At 37.9% G+C, this 26,675-nt stretch overlaps 1 protein-coding gene across 5 annotated transcripts in view; it reads right to left on the bottom strand.

Moving 5' to 3' along the window:
- USH1C (USH1 protein network component harmonin) overlaps positions 1-24,009 on the bottom strand; it is a 44,158-nt gene extending 20,149 nt beyond the window's left edge. For all 5 annotated transcript variants that reach the window (XM_065755252.1, XM_065755253.1, XM_065755256.1 and 2 more), the window contains exons 1-14: positions 23,922-24,009; positions 19,629-19,696; positions 17,552-17,695; positions 16,896-17,034; positions 9,173-9,281; positions 9,046-9,070; positions 8,294-8,351; positions 7,449-7,552; positions 6,223-6,307; positions 5,741-5,800; positions 5,388-5,444; positions 3,519-3,661; positions 2,876-2,941; positions 1,047-1,171 (exon numbers count right to left, since the gene is read on the bottom strand). In XM_065755252.1, coding sequence (XP_065611324.1) covers positions 1,047-1,171; positions 2,876-2,941; positions 3,519-3,661; positions 5,388-5,444; positions 5,741-5,800; positions 6,223-6,307; positions 7,449-7,552; positions 8,294-8,351; positions 9,046-9,070; positions 9,173-9,281; positions 16,896-17,034; positions 17,552-17,695; positions 19,629-19,696; positions 23,922-23,957 — 1,219 coding nt within the window. In that variant the 5' untranslated portion in view covers positions 23,958-24,009. The remainder of the gene's footprint in view (positions 1-1,046; positions 1,172-2,875; positions 2,942-3,518; positions 3,662-5,387; positions 5,445-5,740; positions 5,801-6,222; positions 6,308-7,448; positions 7,553-8,293; positions 8,352-9,045; positions 9,071-9,172; positions 9,282-16,895; positions 17,035-17,551; positions 17,696-19,628; positions 19,697-23,921) is intronic.
- Between the last annotated feature and the right edge of the window lie 2,666 nt (positions 24,010-26,675).

Here is a 26,675-nt window from a genome sequence, read left to right as displayed (position 1 = left end):
TAGTTTTCAGGCTCTGCAGACTATTTGTTGCAATAGATGAAAGGAATACAGAGAAGGAAATAAAAGATTAGCAACAGAATCTGTGAAGGAAGGTGGGAAGAAGGGCAATAAGATGGGAAGAGGAGAGTAAGGCAAGTGTGTCTCAAAATCTACAAGTTATACAAAACAGGAAAAAAAAATTGGACTTTTTTTCCTCCCACTAATAGATGGTCTATTAAAAGTTTTAACAAATCTGCTGGGCATATCAGCTCAGAGACAAATGCATAGATTTTAAGGATATTTTGGAATCATTTTCACTTCCCATAGGATTTGGTCACAGGAAGCTGTAAGTCCTGATTTCATTAGTAGACGCTTACTTGCGTGCAAACTACGTGCATGATCACAGACAGGTAAAATATCCATTTTTGGGTGAACTCCAAATACTATTATGTCATTATTTATTTTCAAGATAGTAATCAAAAGAGTTCAAATTAAGGAAGATTATACAGTAAATAATTCACCCTTAAAATAAATAAATGAGGTCTGGAAGTCATACTAGTAGGAAACTAATTTGTTAAAAGAACTGGGAAAGGTGCTTAAGATAATGGATTAAGAAGTGTTTGACTTTTTTCTTTTGCCCAGTCCTCTAATGTCATTGTGTAGTAACAGCTTTTGTTGCAGTTTTTCACCACGTTCAATATTTCATATTGCTTACTCAGCTGTTTACTAAATAGTTAAAGGTTATAGTTAAACTAAATATTGACTCTTACAATACAACTTGTAGTTTTGTATAAGTGAGGGTTTTTATTATTTCTCAAGCAATAGAAAAACAAATGCCCTCATGTTGAGTGAGAATGGGAGACGCTGAGAATGAGCCCAGTCACTTCCTCCTTGTAGAAGAGAAGCGAGGGAGTTGTAAGACATCCCTGTGGATCCCAAGTTTGCCAAAATAAAAGAATGATCACTAACCCAGTTTAGACATAAGACAGTGATATATTCCATACAACTCATTGATGTGTCTGAAACAAATAAGTTACCAGGGAATCAGACTAAAATCTACTACTTACTTTTGTGTTTAGAACGAGGAGCAGAGTGCACTTCTGCAGTCACAGTTTTCAGAGGTTTGGGAGGCTCTTTAGGCCCCCAATCTTCTTCCCACTCCTTTTTAAATCTCTCTTCTTCTGCTGTTATCCTATATAAAAATAAAATGCAGCTATGAATACAAAGTATAAAAATAACAACATAGACATAAATTCAGTAGAATTGCTTACTTTGCAGCATGTTGTTTTGTTTTGTTTTTTCTCCCCATTAAAATAACATACCATAAAATGCCTCTTGCACCAAACCAAAATCTTTTCAGCGATTTAAGTATCATTTTTTTAAGAACCTAATGACTTCTTTCTAGTTTTCAGGAAATATGTTCAAAAACTAAATGAGCATTTACTTACACACTCCAACATTTCAGATGGGGAAGAAAGTTATTAAATGTTACCTATTCGTGTTCTTTGGCACCTCAGTGGCTATTAGGATAACTTGTAAACTGTACCTATTCAAGATACTCATTTTAATATTAAGGTAAGATTTCTGAGAACAGATTATAAACAAATGCACTATTTTTAAGAAAAGAGGAGTACACAACAATACTACCACCATAACTAAAGTTACAAACTGTTTCTCTTTTTTTTTTTCATTTAAAAAACTGACATGTGTATTAGAAAAACAGCCAGCTTTAACTAGAACATGGAGTGACAAAACATCTACAACATGCCTAGAGTCAAAAGTTCCGGTGGTAAATTTTTATTTAGGTCTTCTTTCTATTTCTTATTTCCATTTTGATGATTGCTTCCTGAACACACAGTTCTAGGCTACACTAGAACAGTGAGTAATTTGACAGAAAAGTGTAAATATTGCTGAGGCATGTAACACATTAAAAGTCAGCATTTTAGAAAAATAGTCACACTGCAAGGAAAAGCAAGTCATAAAACAACAAAAATGCCTAGAAAGCACCTAGAAAGACACCACAGTCAGTACAGGGACAGTTTGAAGGAAAACAATGAAAAACCCATGTCATAACAGTACTGCCATATGACAGAATAACTTGTAGCTTCGCATACAGTACTTCTAACTGGATTGAGATCTGTTCTTGGCTCTAGCCTGCCTTGAAATGATAAACGGTGACAAAATTTACTAAATCTTACATGACAGTATTTGCACTTGGGATCTTGTGGATCCCAAATTTAGCTAAGATAAATTTAAAACATATCCACACTGTTCAATCTGCAATGGAAGTCAGTACTTAAAACTGGAAGCATAGTTAACATCAAGGCACCTTGTAAACACTTAAACTAGTTACTCTATTTAATAATAACAATAATTTAAAAATATGGTGTTACAATGTAACTTGAAGTTAAACTGAGCATCAACAACCTGTCATTTAAGAAAAAAATAGATAAGCCTAAATGTATGCTCTCCAGCCCTCCAGTCATTCATCTGCTTCTTCCTTTATAATTTTCCTTACAACATTTATTTCTTCCTTTCCATTAAAATTAAATGCAAGAAGCAGAATAATCAAGTTCTGAGACGTAACTTCTTTAGTCTGTTGCACTGTACTTAGCTGTTCTAGACATACTTCATAACATTTAAAAAATGAACGTTCAACTTCAAGCTTTCATTATTTATTATCAACATACCACTTGTGTTTTCCAGGTGATGCTTTTCAGTTTCCTATTCTGTAACTCTATAGTGCACTTACTGAGACGCATTGGATCCTACACTTCACTAAAAATACAATTTTATTAGAAAATTGTGTTTTCAGTCATTTCTAATATATAAGGATCTTTTTTTGTTGTTTTTCTTTCCTTCAGGCAGCGTATGGCCTCTGTAGGTTGTTACTTACTGCTCAATTTCTCTGCGATATCTCTCTTCTTCCTCTGCAGCCTTCTGGGAAAGCTCCATTTTTCTTCTGTAACAGGAATTAGGACACCATGATAAAAATAGAATTTTCTGAGTAAGAACTTGCACAGAATGTGTCAGCATATAATTAGTGAAGTATGTGGACAGCAAATACATACGCATAGAGAAAAAGTGTTCTTTTTATAAGGTCTTTAAGATACTGAGGATTCCACATTCTTTTGTCCAAACCTGGAGAACATTCATGACCATCTGCATAGCAAGGAAATGCCATCTATTTAACTCTCTCTCTCCTTCCAAGACAGTACTATAGCATATTATTGTAAGAGTACAAATTCATTACCACTCTGCTAAAAACCACAGAGAAGGGAACGGCAACAAGAAAATGCCCAGTATCCTATCAGATCTCAGGAGTACGACAGCCAGGGAACAAAGTAACCTTTTGACTCAACACACCTATTTGAATGATACTGGTTTTGTAAACCAAAAACATCAGTAGAATAAGGAATCATGAACAGAATCCATAAGAGCAAGTTCAGCTGGGAACCTTCTTAAAATTATTCCTGTCTTGCTTGCCCTTCTCAAATCCAAGCTAAGTTTTTCCACACACTCCTGAACGGATTCCTTACAATCTCTCTTTCTCCTGCTGCTCTTTGATGATTTTGTTAGTCTCCAGTGCAAGTCTCTTCTGATGCATTAACTCCTGACGTTCCTGCTCACGAAGATGTGCTTCTCTCTGCCTCTCTTCTTCAGTCATGAACAACTCCTTTCCCTGCAATCAGCATCCCAATATAAATCAGTCATTTAAGAGTTTCATGAACATGGTTTGCCAAGGAAATAATTCAGAACTGCCTACATAACACAAACATATCTGCCATTACCTCCCGCCACTTTCAGTCAGGAATGCTTTGTGAAAAACTAAGAGACCTAGCTGCTTCACTCCAAAGAAATATTCCAGTTTTGGTATAATTTATGATATGCTAAACATATGCAACTACTCAGCAGCAGTAGTGAAGTTATCTCTAATTCACACTCAATACAGCCCCCCAGAATTTACTGATCAATGTTAATATGGTATCAAATGAATCCCGGTGGTGAAGACAATTACACAGTCATTATCTTTTAATGTTCTTGTGCCTGGCTGTTAGAGAATACCAAAAAGCAGGGAATGTAGTTTGCAAGAGTTTTATTAGCTGATGTGCTTCAGTTGGTTTTATTCCTATTTAATTTGCTTTATCATTCAAAATCCAGTACAATTTTCTACTCAAGTAAGATATATCAGTGCTGCTTTTTGTGGAACATCTTGAAAATATTAATCTAGTTATTACTGAAATTAAAAGCCCATTATTTGTCAATGCATAAATTTTCAAAATTCTGTAGTTTTAAAATTCATGAACAAAAAAAGACAGTGAAGATACGCCTTGGTGTCAAGGTTGTTGCTTAATCAGAAGAGGATTAAAGAAACAATTTATCTGACGCAATTTCTTCTTCCTACAGAGATATGTTTCAAGGAAAGGAGAAAGAAATGAGGTGAAGTACAGTGGAAATGAAGAGTTCCACAACAATAATGTTAATGAGGCCAATGGGGCACATTCTCCAACAGCTAGTAGCTTCTCTTAGAACTGAAATCCTTTGGATGTTCATTAAGAGATGATGAGTTTAATCAGCTAGCCTGGAGCATTTCCTTAAATAAGGACTATCATGCCTTCGAGCCCTTGTCCCTTCCAGTATTGTAAGGGATGCTTAACTAAAATATGGATTCCTTCATACAGTTGGACAGTACATAAGAGCCCTTATGATGTAGTCTAAATCATCTATTAAACTTGGTTTCAATTCAATTCAGTTGTGAGGTAATTATAAAGAATCTTCTTATATTAGTCTATTGAACTTAAATATGTTCTTGTATAAAACTACACGTTTTACTGTAAGAAGGTTTAAAGTAGTAGTAAAAGTACCAAAATACTTTTAGAAAGCCTTGAAATATTTCAAAACACTTTTGAAATTAATCTCAGCTGACTTTAGATCAGGACCCAAGGGCATATTGTTCCATTCTACAAACAATGAAAATGAAAAACTGAACTGCTTTCAACGTGCTGAATACGATAAGCATTTAGCAGTTGCACAAGAAATATATTAACTACTCAGGAGAAAACATTAGTTGACTCAACCTTCCACATTTCAACAGAAACTATCTATCAGAACACAAGCTCTAAAACAAAAAAATATTGCCATAAAGTTAATTCCCAGTCCATGCCAAGTGAACAGTATTGTACTGGTGCTTCACATAAACAATACAAATTCCTGAAACTGTTGTATTTGAGCATACTGTGGATAGCTTGAAATAATCAGAAGTCACTCCAAACTGCTTTGGTTTAAGTGGATTTGGCAGTAGAGACATTATAACAGAACACAAGTTTGTTTCTTATTTATTTTTACTACTTATTTGTCCACACCATAATTTTCACCAACAATACATTTTTTGTAAGCATACTACTTACAGCGCCTGCCACTACAGAGATAGTCAAAGTACGGCTGCTTTTGAGCACTCTGACAGCCTGCAAATTAAAACAAAACAAGAATCAGTCTGCATTTAGTGGTAAACATCCTGTGCCCATGTGATAAAAGATGCCTGTTGGGTCTTTTGGGAATTCCAAACTTTACATTCAAACTAAAAGCAAAAAGAAGTAGCTATTCAAATCTCCAAACCCTCATGCTCAGTGCATAACCTTTAAGTAGTTCAGTATCTTTTTTTTTTTGAAGCCAAGAGAATCATACAGAAGTTTGAAAAATTTGACATACTAATTTAATTACTAATTATTAAAAACATGGAATTAAGAAGTTTTAATCTTACCTCTTTATGATCCACATTTGAGAAGTCCACCCCATTCACCTCAACAATCTGATCACCAACCTAAAGGAGTTAATTAAAATTTTGGTACAGATTCTGAATTAATACACGTACTAACTGGAATCAGAGGGAGAGACGCTGTTGAACATTCTCAATATAGTAATGATATATTTGGACACAAGGGGAAATCAGAAAAGGACACAAGGGGAAATCAGAAAAGCATGCAAGTCCTCCCGCAGGCATTTCCTATTGCCACTGTTTGAGACCAAATTCTGAACTAGGTAGACTGCTGGTCTGACCCAGGATATAACTTCAAATGTTTTTGAAAGGTGGGGAACTTCCTTGACTGGAAATCTAACCACACAATTTCTTTCTCGTAGAAAGAAATGACAGCTTATGTCTCTACAGCAATCCAGAATCCTCGAAGAAATAAATGTCAAACAAGATTTCCTTGTAGTAGCAACACAGGAAAATGACATGCTTACCTCTAAGCCCACCTCTGCTGAAAGAGAGCCTGGCTTAACATTGCTGACAAAAATGCCTGGTTTTTGTGTTGGACCACTGGAAATACTGGTGGAAGATAAAATAAACGATTAAAAATAATAATCACAGACTGATACAGAAGCAATTCAAGAAGTCTTGTTTCTGATTGAACAAGTCTTTTGTGGCCTAGATTACTCTGAAACAAGCACTGAAATTTGTCAGTATGCAGAATACTTTTCTACCCTTTTTGCTACAAAAAAGGTAATTAAATTATAAAAGAAAAACATTCAAGCTTCTGGATATTGCTTCAGATGTTGAAACCAACACACTATGTGGATCTAACACTAAGGGATTGAGGATGCTTATGGTATTCAAAAGCCAGCACGAAGAGTTAATAATTGCTTGCCTAATTCTTCATTGTATTAATGTGTACCATGTACACGATTTTGTAAGATTATTTACAAAAAAATATACATATTGCAACTGGGGTCCAACATCTACTGTTGAAACTCTGACCTGCAATCCATGCTAGCCCTCAAGACAACAGTAGTTTCTGTTACAAGTATGTCCAGCAGGTCATGTCAAACCAACCTTCCAGGTCTGTAAATATATTTAAACCTTTTTATCTTCTGAACAGTATTAAAGAAAAAATATTATTTTGAAAATATTCTGTGCAGGCAAATCTTGATAACTTCAGCTACTTTATTTTTTAACATGATGAAAAAATCCTGCAATTTCTCTTCTACCTCAAAACCTTAACTAAGGTCTGAAAAGCATTTGCTCATATTTCTAAAAATGCTGAAAATTCAGAATTAATATTAGGAGCTGGGCCATGGTCTCTGAGTTCAGAATTGTTACACAGAAAGTAGTGTAGGGTAAGTGAGACTGTTTGACAGTGGACATTGCTGAAACCTAAGATATTACAGAGCAGCATTTAAAAGTACTTAAAGTTTTAGAAATTGAAAAATGCTTAAAAGATTCACTTCCACAACACAACTTTTGTTATGTTATTATAATGCTGCACTGATTTTTACATTTAGATTTTTTTTATATTTTAAGTCAGAGCGCAGGACACAGGTAGTCATATTTGTCTAATAACATATGTGCCACAGACGTCCTCCTGCTTCTGTCAAGTTCTTGATCTTCTATGGTCCTCTATGTTCTACATATCACAATGAATGAAGGACCAAACTGCCTCAGATTTCTCATTAAGAACCCATGTACCCACCTGCATCCCATGCCTTTTGTACCAATCAAGCTAATGAAGACTTTCTTCTCTTTGCTGTCTCTCCCCCCAGAAGAAGCAAGACCAGCAACACTGCCCTTTCCTTCCTACAGAAAGATTAAAAAACTGCAGATATTACTCTGCATTGAAGTCGTACAAAGACCAATAGAAACTTCATGAAGCTAAGAACAAAGCCTGACTGTATCAAATTAAGACTCCTCCATGGACCAATTAGAAATGAATATGAATTACAGTGGAGCAGTGTGACTGATGTGAAAGACTAACTTTTCTATTCGGGGAAAATTGTTTCAATAATCCATCTCTCCCTCCAGATGAGGAGGGAGGAAAATTAGAGGAAAGTGATATGGCAAAATTATTTAGATGTTCCCTGACAAAAAAAAAATAAAAAAAAAAAATCTTGAGAAAGACTTGATAATGCTCACTATTTAACAACATTTTTCTTCCTGAAAGACAAATTAGATAATGTTGGTCTTTCTCTTCATTGCTACAACACACTTGCATTCACGCTGTCATCCCTCCACCAATCTAACAAAGATAGGTCAAATTATCTGTTTAAGATTCATACAGTTAAAGAATGGTCTGGTCAAACAAAATAAGGTATCAATCAGTGGGTAAAAGATATTAAAGTTGTACTGGGCCCTTTCCTTATCTAATGATTCTGGAATCATTTCATATCACAAAAGACCTTTTTCCCTGAACAGGTGTAATAAGATACAGCACCTAAAAAATAAACACAAAGACTTCTGTGATAAGCTTCAAGGAGAAAATGGTTCCGAACAATTACAGACTTCCCAGCAGACAGCATTAATAAGATACTGATCCCTTACCCCAGAATCTGACACAAACTGGTCCACGTATTGCCATTTAAGGGGTTCATCTGCTGAACTGAAAGGAAAAGTGATTAAAAATGACTGTGAAAAAAGAAATGTATTCAAATAAGCTGTTTTCAAATGAGGAATCTACTAGTTCCTTAGGATACCATTCACTGTAACTTTTATATTTTGTTCAACTATTTAAATAGAATATCAAACAAGCATAAAATTATTTAGGCTAGTAAAGTATTCAGTTACTTCAGTGAGTAAAGCTGGCCAAATTTAAAATTGAGTAATCCTCAACTGAAACAATAATGAGAAACTCTAAGAATAATAAGGAAAAAATAATCAAAAACTTTAGTAGTTTATATAAATGTCTGTGCAGAGATAGACATTTCATCATCATTTGTCAAACGTTCAATTTACAATGTCAAACTTGCAACAACAAATTGGACAAAGACAATAGTTTGATTTTTTTCTAAGCTCTAAAGCAATGCTCAAATGTCTCATACATGCAGAAGTAGTAAAGCTCTCTGTTACGCACGATGCGTAAAGAACACAATTTTCAGGAAGCATCCACTATGAACAAAGAAATCAAAATTTGTTCACTTAAGCAACCATATAATGAGTCAAACCAGTGTAACAAGATGTCTGCCTGTTCATCATTTTACCTAGCTACGGAGATGCACGGCACAAATTTTCAAACATACAGATAAGTAAGAGTGGTGCTTTGAGTATTAAGAAGACTGCATGAAAAATGCTACTACCTTTTGACCGGTATCATCCCAACATCTGAAAAAGAGAAAAGCTATGTTAAGAAATATTTTCTAATGGTCATTACCTATCTATTAATGACAACCTTTAGTAATAGGGGTGATTTTTGATGCTACTTACGTCTCACTTTTATGGACACTATTTTCTTTGTGCGAATGAGGTTTATGACTTCTTCATGTGTGCATGAAGAGATGGAATACCCATTTATACGAACTATCTCATCTCCAACCTAAGAAACGAGCAATAAATGAAAAAAATAGGGAAGTAAAAAAAGTTTCTATGGAAAGATGTAGTCTGACAACAACTTCAACACAGAAATTTGATAATGTCCAGATCAGTACTTGAGACATTTCATGTAAAATCTGTATGAGATCTACCTGCACTTACTTGAACTTAACACCAACAGCATAGATTAATGGCCAGATGTTTTACAAACAATATATGGTGGAAAGCACGAAGATGAAACAGACTTCTGCCTCACAACTTACCTTAAAAACAGGTGTCTATATTGCAGTTCAAACAATTTTTGAATAATAATTCTTTATGCTTAACAGATTAGATTAGCTTTTAATCACGTTCTCTGGTATACCTTTTCAACTGTTTTATGTCCTATTGACCAAAATTTGATCTTATCCACTTGTCTGATTCTAGAGTTAGAATAACACATTATTTCAATGAATTTAGCTCTATTTCAGATGCAATATCTTTTTGGTTGCAAGAGCCACACACTAGCATAACGAATGCTTATTCTGGGCTGCTTTAGCTCAAATCTTCTTGGACCATGTATATTAACTACAAAAGACTATGCTATTCATCTGGAACCCTTGCACATGTTTCACAGCAGCAACCCATCACTTCTCATAAATCTGGGAAAATGGTATTGCCACACTATCACAACTCCCTTGTTGTAAGACATAAGAGGAAAAAAAAAGGAAACTTAGAATGAAACCAAACAAAAAAGCTCCCAAAGGCTATTCTGTGTGCATGCAATACATTTTTTGGCTACATGGATGACAGAGAACACGATCAGTTATGGAACATACCAAGAATAAGCACTCTGAATAGTAGCAGGAGCAAAACTAAGGTTATCCCCAGGGCAAACTCAGATTAAGATAGCTCAAATTAAACCAGAATTAGCTGTATCAGTAGCTCATGTTTATTTAGTGATAAAATGACACTGCATCACAGTGAAGCTTTCATTTAAAGAGACGTCCTTTCCTTTAATTCATATCCATACATATATTTGGCAACTTGATTCAGACTCCAGCTACCACTAATGATCCCCTTAGCAAGGCAGCCTATGAGGGAATCAGGGATAGTTACACTGCCTATTTTGTTTAAGGTTGTTTGTTACTAGCTTCTCAAGATTATACTGAAAAATACCAGGCCCCAGCACTTGCACATAGTGTGAATCATGTGACATGACTGAGTGAGAACTGGTGCTGATGTCTCTCCTCCATTAGGCAAATCAAACAAGTCAATCCTCTACAGAGAAGGACTGGCAAATGCTTACCAGGAAACAGCTTTAACAACAATTGATATCCTCTCACACCTCTGTACTTTGATCATCACAAGCACAAATCTAAATACCTTGACTTTATAGATTTTCAGTAATGTTTTTTATACTATGAAAAATGGTTTTTCGTAGTATAAAATGTTACTGAAAAGTTACTGCATAAAATGTACCAAAATGTCACCTTGCTAGGGTCACAGAACCACAGAATATCCTGAGTTACAAAGGACTCAATAGGATCACAAGTCTGACTTGTATGGTTTGATTTTTTTGTGTAGTCTTGACTGGAACTACATCTCCAAATGTTTCCCTACCAAACAGGTATTTTCTTTTCAGCAAGAGTCTTTCAGGTCCCTCCACAGAGACTTTTCAGCTATACTGTACTAAGACAGAAGGTAGCACCACCAGAGTTAGCCACAGCTAGAAAGTGATCTGCTGTGGCTAGTTTAAAATCATGTGTATCCACTGCTTTTTCCATCATATATATTTGATGGGAGCATCTGTGCCTGAAAAGCTTCTAAAACGTGAAGAAGTCACAGTCTAGATCTCTGAAAACTAGCTTCCTCAAACCTTGCTGATAATTTCAAGGAGAAGACGGAGACAGATGGAAACTCCTGCTCTGGCTCTGCGCAGCTCTGCCAAACGCTTAGCATTTACACTGCCGCATTCATGGGAGATGAAGACAATGAACTGGAAGCAGGGATTCCTCAGTATGGCTTGTGTCTTAGAGACTGGTACAGCAGCTTAATTGATGGCACTTCAGACACACCATCACCTCTACTCTTATTCATATGGAATAAATATAATTTTCCAATTATGCTCTGTTCAAGCAGAAAAAAAAGAAGAAAAAAAACCCACACTCCTCTTTTTCACTTCTTTCCCAAACTTTTCTACTACTTTTGGGAAGTGTCATGTGATGAATAATAGTATACAAAATACTACATATGTGCCCATTGTGCCAACACACCTCTCAAAGCAGACTCCACTGAACTTCAGGATATTTAGCTAACATACCACAATTTCAAAAAGACTGACAAAGTGGAGGGGGAAAAAAAATATACAAAAAGCAACCTACGATTCTCCTAAGTTAGAGAGTATTTTGTAGAGGCACAACATGACTAATACCCACAGCTGGTGGAACTGCTGCTCCACCTGCTGGACACTTAAAATCATACAATCCAAATCATAGAACTACAGAATAGCTCGGGTTGGACAGGATCTCAAGGTTCAGCCAGCTCCAAGCCCCCGCAACAGGCAGGCTGCCACCCACCAAACCAAGCTGCCCAGGGCCCCATCCAACCAGACCTTGAGCTTCTCCAGGGGTGGGGCATCTACAGCTTCTCTGGGCAGCCTGTGACAGTGCCTCACCACTCTCTGAGGAATCACATCTAATCTAAATTCCTCCCTTATTAAGCCATTGCCCCTTGTCACTCTCTGTCCATGTAAAAAAAAGTCAGTCTCCCTCCTATTTCTAAGCCCACCTCAAATACTGGAAGGCTGCAATGAGGTCTCTCCAGAATCTTTTTTAATCTAAACAAGCCCAGGTCTGTCAGTCTTTCTTCATAGGAGAGATACTCCAGCCCCATGATCACTTTTGCAGCCCTCCTTTGGACCTGCTCCAATAGCTGCATGACTTTCTTGTGATGGGGGTCCCTGCCCTCACCAAGTGAAGAAGAGAGGTGGACAATCACTTCCCCTCCTCTGCCAGCCACCTCTTTTGAAGCAGTCCAGGATATTGTCAGCCTTCCAGACTGCAAATACATACTGTTGGATCATGTTCAGCCTCTTGCTCACCAGAACCCCCAAGTCCTCTTCACAGGGTTGATCTCAGTGAGTTCTCTCCTTTTAGTTTTGGATGTCTGCATGTATCTGGCTTTGCCCTGAATCAAGCAGCACCTTGCATTTTACCTTGTTGAACTTCATTAAGTTCTCAAGCCTGTCCATAGTCCCTTCAGATGGCATCCCTTGCATCTGTGATTAAAAACATATCGGCCACATAATGTGAAAGAAGAGCTGACAGAACAAGTGCTTCTGAATTAATCACATACATAATCATACAAGTGTATCAATTTTTTTAAAAGAGGAAATGGGGACCGAAGAATCAAAAAGAGTTCCAAAAAAAAAAAAATATATATATATATATATATTAGGGCTAAAAGCAACTCGTACACATAGATTTTACTAGAAACAGATGGATATAGTACATTCTATTTTACCTCCAGTGTTACTACCATTCTAACTAACAGAACAGTAAAATGAGATTGACAAGCAACAGGATATGAGGAAAAGGTCTTAGTTGTGTAAACAGAGTCTGGATGTCAGAAGAAAATCTTTTTGTTAACAGGTTGGTCAACACTGGACTACTCAGGGCAATGACCTGTGTGCAATTCTCAGTACTCCTAGGAGCTTAGCATTTTTTATTTAAGCCAGTCAGATTTTCAGAAAGAGAGGAGTTTGGTTTGCACTCAAAGGCTTCTGAACATACAGTCTGTAATATAGAGTAGCACCTCTTAATGCTCTGTTAATGATAGCCATACTACTATCCCTTTAATCAGCTTGTTGCAAATGTTCAAAGCCACACACATCCACTCATTCTTAACTGACAGCTGTGCCTGTGCCATTGTCTTTCCTCTGAAAAATCCACTACAAAGGTCTTAGCTCCCTGCCCCAAAAGTAAGAGAGAGCATAATCTAGAGCTGTTTCGTTGTCCTCCACACTTCAGAAAACCCACTGTAAGAAAAGCATTTTTAAGAGTAGGGTTTTCATTAGCAACATGATCATACTGCCAAGAAGGAAATCTGCTGTGAGTAACCTCAGACTCTTGTGGCTTTGTGCATAGAGACTTAAATCATAAAAGGACTTCCAAGCGTATTTAGCATTCTGCTGCTCATGCTAGGAAACAGTAAGAGAGTGACCCCAGTTTTCAAAGAAATGCTGGCTGAATATTTCAGTAATTAAACACCTGCAACAGTAATGCAAACACCTATCTCCAGCCTCTGGATTACTCACTTAAACAACACCAGAAGTTTGTGTAAAAAAAAAATAATAATAATCTAACCTCAAATACATACTATAGACCAACCAAAAAATTCTCATCTTTTCAGTTCACCTTATACATTTCTGTTGTTACTGCTGTTTTAAAATATATATTTTTAAGAACAGTCCAAGATCTGGCCTTTATTCCCCTCCTCTGTGCTAAGCAGACTTGAACAGACCTCGGAGCCTTGGTCTACTTAAAAACAAAAAGACAAACCTGAGAAAGGAAAATTGTTGTTAAGGAAGTAGCCAAATCTAAAGTGATCAATTGCAGTGATGTAACACAGAAAGGAATCTTCATTTCAGAAAAAAGCATTGCTCTGAAGTTGTTGTTACTCAGTAAGTTATAGTTGTGTCTGTTAGCATTACATCATCTTCCTAACAGGTAGACACAAAATTGAAAGTGCAGCCAAGAGAGTGTTTTCTTTTCTCCCACAAAGTAATGAATTTTTCCCACGTAGATATTTTCACCGCTTATCTTTACCATGTTGTCATTTCATTTCTGAAGCTTTCTATGCTTAACTTGTCCTAAAAACAGCTCCATTATTGTTAATGAAAACTGATGATGCTTTAGAACAATGCCAGTCTAGGTTGAAACTACAGGAGACATCATAGGCATGAAACACATCAGTTCTTGTTACAACTCTCAAATTGCTTTTTCCAGAAAAGAAAAAGTGCCCATATACTCAATTAATTAATTGCTGTTTTCCTATATCTTATTACTTTTCTACCAGTATTACTCCATACAAAATCTCTCAATCAGAAGTAGTAAAGATAAAAGTTTGCACAACTGAGCTGAGTAACTCTTATGTTATCGTATATTACTGTTACCCTACAAATAAGGCATCAAACTTTCAAAACTGAAGCTGCAAACCTGACTTTTCCCAAGTGAAATGCCCTTTATTTTCAACTTTTAACATGAGAAATATGATATTTAGCGCTTCCAGGAAATTGAATGGTTTTTGCACAATAACACCGTTGTTTCAAACTTCTCATTTTGTGTACTTTTTCTACTTTCACCATTCATAACAAACTCAACCTCTTTGTATTCAACAGAATCCTCACAGATATAAATATCTGAGAAAGCAGAGGGAAAAAAAAAGTATATTTCTTCATGAATGGACTAAGCAGTCTGCTTTTTGAGAAAACATAGCTTAAAAAAAGGGTCAAATGCCTTAGAAAAGTTTCCTGATTATTCTTTCACTTTCATTTAGCTTGGAAACTACTCCAAGGAGAAAACACGCAAAATAACTATTTTTTAAGTGGGATAATAGACTGATGTTATAACAGAAGATCATTATATCTTTCTCAGAGAGTGTTTTTGGGATAGAAAAATGTGTAGAGATTTGGTTAAATAAAACAAGCGAATGAAATTTCAGTAGCAGTTGGCTTTACTGCGAGACAGCAATTTAGAACAATGGGCTGCCTGTCAACTCCTGCCACTCAGTTGGCTTTAGAAAGTGCCTAGTGCCACCTATTATGAAGGCACCTGAAGGTGATCTTTAACAGCCCATATCAGAGAACGGAAATCAGGCAGCTACATTAGCTGTGATGCACCACCTGTTAATATACATGATCTAACCCTAACAAATCCATAAACTGAAGGATATTTTGTTCTTATTTTTCCTGCTTTGTCTGCTAAACTCTAGCAAAGTTCCAAGTTGCTGAACAACTTGTAAGAGCAGCCTACAGGTCCTATGCAACCCCATTCACTGTCACTGTTTATCAGGTCCAAACATTAGTCTGAAACAAACCAAGATAGTTTAAGATAGCAGCCATTAAATCATGTAATGCTCAGCACCACTAATGCCTTCAAGCATTCTCCAGGAGATGCTTTAAAAAATACAACAAACTCATAACAATCCCAGCATATCAATGCATCTACGTCCCTTTCTGGAGTAACCCACTTGCACCTCCCATGCTTAGGAGTAGGTTTCTGACATTTCAGCCTACACTGATGGTGTCCAAAGCCACTCTCTCAATGATAAATAAACTCCAAAATTTTGGGGACATATTCCCTGCATTTGTGGTTTTGTTTCAAAAGGGAATTTCCAAGAGTGTCCAGCCACCTGGTCATGATCAGAACACACTGCCAAAAGATTAGACTAATTAAACATTGGCTCTGAATTAGTGAACAGGATGTTTTGTATATTTTGTGCTGTAAACACACAAAAGAGCTTGTGTGCGTAAGGAAACACAAAGAACAACATGTACATTTTAGAAAGCTCTCAGTATAATATGCAAACATGGAACTCTAACAGCCATGTTGTCAAGGGTTAAAATAAAGCATATCTTCAAAACACAAATTAAACATGGTATTGAATCATGATAATTAGCACATTTTGAAATAGTATTAAATATAATCTTTAAATATCAACACTTTCAACAGCTATTCATGCTCCAAAAATTGAAATAGCCAGGCTTGTCAGCTGTTCTAATCAGAAACAGACCTTCAATACTCCTTATCAGCACAGAAAGGTGTACGTAGACAATTGCCACAGCAGCTGTTCACTTTTCACTGTGTATGAACAAAAAATGACCAAAAAAACCCAGCCAAAAACAAATATACAAAAACACCATGAAGCAAAAACAAAAAATAACCTATAACACTATAAAACTTTAAATATACAAGTCAGAAGTACTGAACTAGGAAAAAAAGTGTTTCAATACATATTTTTTGCCAATGTTGTTACAGGTCCTGTACCTAGAACTTAATCACAGGAAAAGCAATTCTATGCAGTATAAAATATACTTGTGATGGCTAAAAAGGGGGCATTCCCCTCCCCCCTCTCCCCCCGTGTTTTCACTGGGAAAAAAAACACCATCACAATACAATTTATACATGCAGCTCAAATAAACACCTCATTACATAAACTATATCAATGCAAAGTGGAATTAACAGTCTTAATATTTATGTGCTACATTTAATGAGAATTTAGCAAAGTTAGAGAAAACCTTCTGCTTCATCTGCTTACTTTTAACTATTGAGAGTCATGAAGTATAAATTCCATAAAGCCCTTTTGTCTTCCCAAATGACTGTACCACTAAGATGAAAGAAGTTTTATTATCAGCAATTAAATAAAATTGTTGAAGAGAACAGTTTGAATAATTGCATTCATTAATGGCATTTGCTATGATATCAACTTACATATTTTACAAACTCTGTTAGAAGAGACAGAAAGCACCTAGCAACCACTATTTCAGAATGTGAAAGAACACTTCTTACTGCCTACTTCTCTAACATTGCAGAATGGGCTTTTTACAGCACAGTAGCAATGGATATAATTGTCTTACCTGAAGTCCAACGTTGTCTGCTTGCCCTCCTTTAACTAACTGGGAGATGAAGAGGCCACAGCTAAATTCTGCTCCACCTCTCACACTTATTCCAAGTCCTTCAGGATGCAAACGATCCAATCTCACTTCCTTCAGTTTCCTGAAAAGTGGAAGATACCTGACTGCCCAGCTGCATAACATTTTCTAGTAATAGCATTTTGTAAGAAAGCTGGGCATTATTCTCTTAGAGCATTCAGGCACAAAAAAAAGAACAAGTTGACTAAAACATTGATGGATGTATTTTTATTAAAACCCTAAAGTAGTTTCCATAATAAAATCTCTGCAATCACCAAAGCTATCAGTGCTTCTGTGGTCTTACAGCAATAAGATATTTTTAGTTATTTAAGGCCAGAGAAAAGAGAAAAGGCTGTTTCAGCAGGGAAGCACTGTTTTTGGACTCCCACACTGTACTGTTACTAGATGAAGCTACTTCGCAAAAAGTTTTAGGCAGCTCAAGACTGTTTCTCTACAAAATACAGCAAAGTTTAAAAGAGCATATGTACCCAGCTCTACAAAGATAACTGGTATTTTACTTGGGGTTTATTTAAAAAAAAACACAGTCAATATTATTGCTTGTATTTATCTGGAGTTAGCTACATTGTTCTACATTCCCTTACCTTGATCTCTTGGGTGTAAGCTGATCATACTCCACCTGGTGTTTTAATGGAATAAGTGGGCGGATAGCATCAAACAGAGGCAACCTGCTCGGTTCATTAATCACAAGTTTTAGGTCACCCACGAGTACTGGGAGATTCATAGATCTACGAAAACACAGCAAGAAAAGAGGCAGGGGTCATCAACACAAAGCACCATTAAATAACTTGCTGTTGATATGGTTTCAGTACTGGTGTGTCCCTTCAACCTACTAAGAAAGGTATTTATACAAATCTTATTTAACCAAAGCAAAATAACACCTCTGAAAAAAGCAAAATTTCTGTAAGCAAACAGGAAAAATATCTCCTTGAAAATAACTGAAATCTCCATTCCAATGTCTTTATCTTTTAAGGTTATAACTTTTATAGATGACATCTATAATTAAACAAAACTCCTAAAAGAAGGTTTTTGGAGCTGTTTGGAATTAACATTCCAGAAAAGATATACCTGCCAGTCAGATTTTTATTTCCCTACTCTGTGAATGATACTTTTAATTAAAGCTAGGCTACATACTCTTCCCTCTCCTGATCTCAGGAGACAGATTGATTGCTCAGATCCAGACAAGTCACATGACAAACCTGTAGTTAGAATGAAGATTTGAGTTTTTAAATTAATTTCAAACCAAAACAGAAAGCAAAATTGAAGGGCCATTAACCAGTAAACAATCTACAGAAGTAAACCCACTGAGAACATTTGGTTTAATGAGAACTAAGCAAAGTTCTTGTTGATATTATCAGTGCTGAGATATTTACAGGCCTAGAACATGTTCTTTGATGCCCAGCTGCAAGAGTGTAACAGTTTTACTAGGTTAGGTGAAACTGTTCTTATACAATATCCACTCAAACTTAGTCTGTAGCACCTACTGTTCCCTTTCTTGTAATTCACATCTCCTGACATAAAATGTTTTAGAGGCATTTGCACTGAAAATACTGATCAGGAATATATATTGCACAGCTTCCATTCAAAAGTGCTTTTCACAAAGAAGTAGTTAAATGTTTTGCCCAATAGCAATTGCGTACATTACTGTCTTGGAACACTTCATAAAGGATTTTTATTTTAAATGATACTTAAATATATGTTCACAGAGATATTGGATATTCTGCTCAAGCCATTGTGATTTTGGAAACTGAGAAAGTTATACTATACACATTGTTAGTTCTATAACTGCAAGAAGATTTTAAATAATTAAGAGCTACTGATTCAATCTGCTTCCCAAACAACAGGCATTATGAATGGAGAAGCAATTAGGCAGACCCAAGTGAAACTGAATCAGATATGCAGCTGAATACACAAAAAACTATAGCTCCATACAAACATCAGATCGAAATGTCTGCAATTCATTCAGCTTAGATGCTATTAAGCTATGAATGGAAACGACGTCCATCAGAGCCACTTGTCTATGGTGAGTGGAAAATACATTCTCATCCTCTCTGAGAAACAGTGGATGAGATGCTGATCTCATCTGCAATGATACAGGTCCTAAGAAACTGTGGTTTAAATCAGTTCAGTAAAAGGACTGGTAGATGGCCTATCACCTTACAATTTCATTCCATTATATCATAACGACTCAAGATTTGTTAAGCAAGCCAGATTCCCACCCAAAGCTTTTTCAGCTTCAAGTAAAGCAGTTGAAATTAAGTCTTAACCTGAGTAGTTTTCAAAAATCTTTACAAAGCAAACTCAGCAAAAACTTGCGTTGTGAAGAAATAAGTATCACTTGAAAAATAACTAATTTGATTGACATTTCCTTCCTGTCTCCAAAGTGCTGTTCTACCATCAAGGTGCTTCCCTCCCACTGTCCACACCAAATCAACCAAATTCATTTCCAAAACAGCCAGGTCATAAAGTCAAAGTAACTTCATGAATGACAAAGAAACGCCCCTTTAATGCCCACAGGCTACACTGTAGAAGTGTAATATATCAATAAAAAGCATAACAAATTACTATTTCTGCTAGTTTTCTAGTAACTTGCAGAAAGAGCACTTAAAGTTTTGAACACTAGCAAAACTCTACACAAGCATATATATAGCTAGTTCTTACTGGTGGTACATCCGCAGCACATCATAAAGGTAATCCTTCTCCGCTTCATTGTCAATTAGCAGATTAACCTGAAAATACAAGTGTATTACTGTAAATCTGATCAAATCACCACAAACATCAAATGTACAAAACGTCAACAACTTCTTCAGTCGCAGATCAAAAATTTTAACAGATAAAAGATTTTTATTTTTTTAAATAAACAAGTTTTTGTAGCAGAGTGTACTTCACAATGTGAAACTGACAAGAAGACACCTTTTAATTTATTGTTAAAACAATTGGACAAAATAGTAAATACTTTTTTTAAACACTAGTCCACTTGGCTGTGCACTACTCAATATAATAGGATATTAGTCTTACCTGATAATCGCTGTACTGCTGAATAAATGTTTTCAGAAACCTTTTTGGCCATTCATTAATATAGCACATGCTGTTACAGGTGATATTTGTCTGTGATAATTACAATCTATGCTGTGTGGTTCCAATCCATTGATTTTGGGTGGTACCTCATTTGTAACATTACATAAACAGCTGCACTACCTTTCCTCTCAGCTCCAGCTTTTAACTGATAGAGGTTGCCAGTTATTCTTTCCTCCCCCTGTAATAGGGCATTTACTTAAACCAGTGTCACATTACAGTGCCTGTTCTCAAATGCTAACAGTAAAATAAAGCTACGTATATACACACATCCAACAACAAAAAAAAACAACTAGAATTCTCACATGAGCAGTTCAGCTTACACTCTGGTGACACCTTGCAGTGAGAAGTCACAGCACATTTTTTCATTTAGACAAGCTTAATATTTAAGAAAAAAATTTACATCTGACCTAAAGGGTAATATTACCATGACACACAGACTGAGGACCAATTTGCATAGTTAAAGAAAGGCCCTTGCTTTCTAAGTTTGCAATGCTTTATATTACATACTAAATACGTGCTTCACGTTCCCTTTGTCCCTTCTAGCTCTCAAAAGCCAACAGGACTTCACATTTAGTTAATTTTCTGCTACTTGTCTCCTCTGCTTGAAGACTCTTGAATCTTTTAACAGCTAAAAGAACACACACAGGACAATAATGAGTAATAGCAGCAAGTAAACCAATTCATTCACAGCTTACTTTCAAACGCTGAAGAAAACATCTTCCCTAAAAGGAATAACACAGTTATCGTAACAACAGAAAGGATCACCAATTCCATACACAGACTGAAGGTGGGGTGGCAAAGAACCTGAGCTCTCCTGCTAGCTGAAGTACTGTAAGAACCTGCTTACGTTGTCTTATGAAGAGCAATAAATACTTAAGTGCATTGCCAATAAACAGCAAAGGCCAAAACTGTCATCATCAACTTCCCTCTTGGCTTGGAAAGCAACTGGTAACATTAGCACATTTTTCTTCAGTTATTCTAGCTGGTGGACGTTTCCCACCCCCTTCCATGGACCATACTGACATTCTATCTTTTCTTCTCACAGAACATTCAGCCTTTAACCATTTTGTTTGGCCTGTTTGGTTGTTCTTGCACTTCTCAACCAACAGCAGCAACATCCTCCTCCTTTGACAAAAAACACCACCCAAGTGACTATTTATATATTCAGAGTGATACGTTTGTCTATTTCTTCTCCTTCTGCCTTCTATTCCACCAGCTGTCACTTCATTGTAGCCAACTACCTCTTGCCACTTTCCTAAATTGTGAGCCCCTTGGAATAGTCTTGTTGTAGGCATACAGTTTACCTAGGCCCACCAACAGCTTCTAACAGCTGACTCCAGGTTCACAAATGTGTTAAAGATCACACCTCCACTTATTAAAGAAGAAAAAGAAAGAAATGGTGATATAACTTAGACAAGTGATATATTCTAGTATCTCCCTAGTTTTTGAGAAACGTTAATTCTGAAGGCGTGGGATATGTGACTCCACCTATCTTTCAAGCTTTCAAGCCAAAAACCATCCATTCTACTTGTTTTTTCTTAAATTCCTATAAAACTTCTGTTGCTTCGTGCTCCAGGACCATACCTTCTGGTTCAACTACTGTCTCTTTTGGAAATGAACTGACACTAAAAGATTTGAAGTGGTCAAGAGTTCACCCAGTATATCTCTGTACTGGAGAGATAACAGATTAAGTTTATTTTCACACATAAAAAGGTACTACGGCCAAGACATATCTGTTATCTTTGACGAGGTTAACAAAAGACTTCTGGTCTCTCTTCAACACAAGAAATTCTTGATGCTTCTAACTTCTCCACGTTTTTTTTTCCTATATTATGTTCTGTCAAAGTAGTGCTATCATTAGACCCATATCATACTAGCAGACTATAAAAAATAAAGGAGCATTCAACAGACATTCATCTGAAAAGAGGTAACACCTGAAATTAAAACAGAAAGCACAACTAACGTAAACTCTCTTGATTGTAAGAGCAGACAAGCTTCAAGGAAGTAGTTACGACAAAGTTTTCCATTATGGTTTCTCTCACTAGCTGAAGAAATGTTTTGCTGTTGGCAATCATAAAGCACAGAGCTGACTGCTGATGACTAATCTAATCTAACTAATCTACTAACTTCTTTTGCTATCCGGGAAATTGTTACAAGCTTTGCTTTCAAACATACTTGCCAGAAAACTGACATAGAGGAAGATTCTGTAAGTGAAAGCAAATACTTAGATATGGATATAGTGATTCAGTTTCTGGAATGAGCTTCAGTATATGCACCATTTAACTTGAAACACAAGACAGCGAAGTGAACTGCATAACATCTGCTGCCCTTTTAAAACAAGGCAGAATCTATCAACTTAAAAATAAACCAGGTATCAGGAGACTTGAAGTAGAAATGCATTCTCAGTACTTAAAATAAGCACTTTTGATGCGAATCAGGTACAGACTACAGTGATGCACTGCTGCAGCAGCAGTCCAATCAGTCAGATTTTGCAGAACGATAAGTTGTATTTGAGCTTAGAGGCCTTTGGAAACTATTAAAGAAAACTTAAAAACAGGCCGATACATTGGTATATATTATATAATTCGCATTGCTTCTTCACAAGGTGGGGAGAGATGATCAGAATTACTGAGGAGAACAAATGAAATGAATGTGGCAAATATCTGAGCGTTACATAACCAGACAAAGAAAAGTAGTCAAGACATCAAAATCCCCACAGAGGCCACTGCAGCAGGCTAATACAAACCATTTTAAAGAAACATTCCACTATCATCTTACTCAGAGAAAGAGCTTTCACTGAGACACGTATCCTATGTACTTGCACCAACACACGCTGACAATAAGCCTTTCTTATCGGGCTGGGACTGGCACAATTTATGAATTATTGCATCAGCAGCAAAAGGAAAGAAGTGGAAGAGGTTTAAAGTTCAGAATGGCAGCCATCCGCCTAGCAACCTGAGCCCTTACAGATACCTTGCACAACCCATTGCTGAGTTACACAGTAATAGATAACAAGACAGAAAGAACTGGCTGGACAGTTGCTGCCATTGTTTCTCAGTACTCAGGTTCTCAGTCCCATTGGAATTCATTTCGTTTTCTTGCAGCCCCTCTACTTCATTGTAACAATTCTTAGTTCACAACTTTATTACCAGATGATATTTCTATAACACACTTTCTTCTCTTATCAGGAGCTATCTCAGAGAAACTCCTTACCCTAGGAAAGCAGACAAACAAAGCCAGCACTCGCTGCTACGAAAAACAAAGACATAAATCATTTTCCTCCTCAGTTTCTACTGGGGTTACTTCACTCATGCAATTTCGAGCTCTGCTGAGCACTTATTTGATACAAGATGTGCCAGGCAGAGGGAGACACTCCATGCATCTAGTGCCATTGCACATGGCTGCACACACACAATCGCACTCCCAAACATTAAGGACGAACTGAACTCCTGCACAGCGACTGTTGCCGTGCAGAATTGCATTGGACTTCAGCACCTGTGCCTTTGCCTTCCGCAAATTGGACTGGGTGTTATGCTTTCGATATGGCTTTACTAAAAATACACAACACTCACTTTTATCAAGCCCTGAAAACGCTAATGCGTCAGGGAATGGCTTTTGCTGTCGGTGGTTTCGTTTGCGTGTTTGCTTTTCCTCCCTCTCACTTCAGGGACCTTCTCACAGCAGGCTGCCCCTCGCTTTTCCTTCCCATCACCACGTCAAAGACGCGCTCCCCCTGCCTGTCCGCTCACCTAGCCCACGGGCAGCCTCCGGCCGTCGGCCGAGCCGACAGCTCAGCCTGGAGCCGTGCTCCAGGGCGGCGCTTCGCCTCCCCCAGCCCGCAGAGAGCAGCCGCGCCCCGAGCCCCCGCCGCCCTACCTTGTGCCGGAACTCGCGGGCGACCCGGCGCTCCATGCTGCCCTGCTGCGCGGGGTGCGGGAACTGCGCGGAGCGGCTGCGCCTCCGAGGCCGCGCCCCGGTGGGGTGGGAGGCGCAGCCGCCGCCGCCTCCAGCAGCCCCGGCTTTCGGTGCCGGCCGCTATAAGCGGGCTCCTGCGTGCGAGCCGACGGGGAGGCTGCTTAAGGGCAAATCGAAAGAAAAAGAAAGACTTTCTCGCCCTTTCTGTAGGGTGTTCCCTACGCTTACGCTGACCTGTCTGCGGGCTGAATTTACAGCCGGTTCTCACGCAGCAGGAGCTCACACAGCAGCCAGCTCCCTGGTCCCGGTAGGCAGGTGTGCCTCTAGCTCTGCTTTTTAAGCGAAGTGTGAAGATAGGAAAGGTGAAGCATGCGAACGCCTGAAAGAGGTGGAAGGGGAATTTGCTTCGGTGAATCGTTCTACTGAAAAAATATGTATGAATGTACTTAGACAAACCGGCTGAGTGTGATGTACTGCGGTTGGGTGTTTGAGTCTGATTTTATTGCCACCAGGATTTCCCACAAAAATAAACATCACTGCTTACACCTGCAGCATAAAGTGCCCACAGTGAGTGACTGAATAGGAGTCAGGCTCAAAGCACCTGAAAGCACCTGCTTCTTTCACACTAATCTCTTGTAGGTAATTTTGTCCTGGTCTCTTGCTCCTCCTACTTTCCCTGATCTAGTACCTGATAATACAGACTTCTACAATGAAGTCTAGCAGAACTGCAGGGGAGCAGCTGCCACGTGTTTCCGAGCCTCACAGCAGAATGGGTTTTATCTCCCTAACTCCAGAGGGAATGTTACTTTCCTAAGCACTGGAAGTTTCCCTGCCCCAACTTCTGGCAGTGGAAACTTATTGGAATACATAGAAGGACGTGATAAAAATAATAATAATAATATTCCAAGCAGCCAAATACAAATCGGAATCTGTGATATTATTTCTGCGTTAAGTGACACCAGCTCCTTTGGAAATTGCTCCTGCCTCTTTGGGAAAATGGCTTTGCTGTGTAGGAACATTTCAGTGGTGGGTACTCTACCCAATTCTCATACAGGTGTCAGGAACAAGAAAGGAATGCATTGCAATCCTGTGTACAAACACACACAGCTTTCAGAAAACAAACTTCTCTTAGCATTACGACAAATAGACAAACCACTTGTCTTCTGCCTATGATAAGCTGCAATAGTGCACGGTGCTGAAAAGCTGCTCCAACCAAGCGTTATGCACACTACAAAATAATTCCATCCCTGCAAAAGTAAAATAAAATTGTTTTGTATTTGCAAACAGAAGGAGATGCACAAATTTAAACAACATACCAGACTCTGTATGTGTCCTTCAAATTTACATTAAAGCCCTTGATATCTATCAATCACTTTTAGACTACCTCACAGAAATGGATCTTTTGTCAGCTGAAAGAAATTGACATCTTTGACCTAATTTTTAACTGACAAAAGATCTATTTCTGTAAAGCTCCATGCCCCAAAACAGCAATGTTAATAATCAGAAAGTTTATGAGATGGTTCTGGATCATCCATTACTTCAAATAGGCTAGATTAAAAGATGGTTCAGTTATGACTGCTTAATAGCTTAGGTAATGAAATCCTTTCATGCCAGGAAATCAAATTATGCCTAACTCATCTTGAAGCTAGTTCCAGTTATTATTTTTACGTGTGGCATTAAGGATAAATGAATAAAGCGGGCAGCCCATTTGCGAGGCAAAGAAACGCATTAAAAAGTTTGTTGTGTAAACTGACTCCTGCTGCTTTTGATCTGCTCTCTCCACTTCCATTAACGTGGTCTGGAACAGAGAAAGCACACCAAAGCCAAGCGAGTGGTGCGCTCAGAGGAGCCGGGCTCTGTGCTGTGGGCAGTGAACAACTGCAAAACTCTGAGGTTATTTGGAAAAGTATCTTTCCCATCCCTGCTTTTCTTCTCTCATACGCACAGTCCCTTCAACTTTTACAGGAGAGAACAGAATCCTCAGTGAAAACATCGCTAGTTTTCCATCATTTCATGAGAAATGGAACACTTGTTGCAGCAAGAAATACAATCCTCAGGGACAAATTACAAAGGCAGAAAAGAGACCTTTTTAATGACTTTCTGTTAACAGGCTTCCCAAAGCAGCAGAAAAGGCCCCTTTTCATCCGAGACAGTTTCTCACCCGGTGTGGGCAGCTTCTGAAGCTGCTGTTATAGGATACCAGCACCTGAAGAATGACTGGGGGAAAGGCAGCAGCAGATGGGAGAGGGAAAATACACAGGAAAAAAAAAAAAACCAACAACAAAAAAAGGCAGCAGAGAGAGGAAGAGGGAGAAGGAGAAGAAAAAGAGAGTAGGGAAGATAAAAAGTGCAGTAAATTAAAAAAAAAAAAGATAATAAACGAGGAAAAAAGAACATAGCTCTGAATTCAGGACTGAGCATGCAGCTGTGAGAAGCTGCAGACCTAATCGCTACACATCAGCTGCGCGCTGCGTTCTGTTCCTGCGCGACTCCTGTTCGAGCTCTGCCGGGTGCTTCGGTCAGCCGAGCGATGCTCAGCACGGGAGGCACTGGGGACGTTCGCCAGCACCCGTGCCCTGCAACCGCTGAGGCCCGGCCGTGCAGGCTGTACAGCGCAGTGCCCGGGCACGCAGCCCCAACACCACCACCACGGAACTGCAAGCAGCCGAAGCCCACACCTGCTAAAGACCAAGGGCGCGCACGTGACAGACCAGC

Source organism: Cyrtonyx montezumae, unplaced genomic scaffold (genome assembly GCF_038088225.1).
Source record: "Cyrtonyx montezumae isolate F1298 unplaced genomic scaffold, pur_monq_1.0 scaffold_10, whole genome shotgun sequence".
Taxonomy (NCBI): domain Eukaryota; kingdom Metazoa; phylum Chordata; class Aves; order Galliformes; family Odontophoridae; genus Cyrtonyx; species Cyrtonyx montezumae.
Note: the sequence above shows the minus strand (reverse complement) of the source record. Positions and strands in the feature narration are given on the sequence as shown.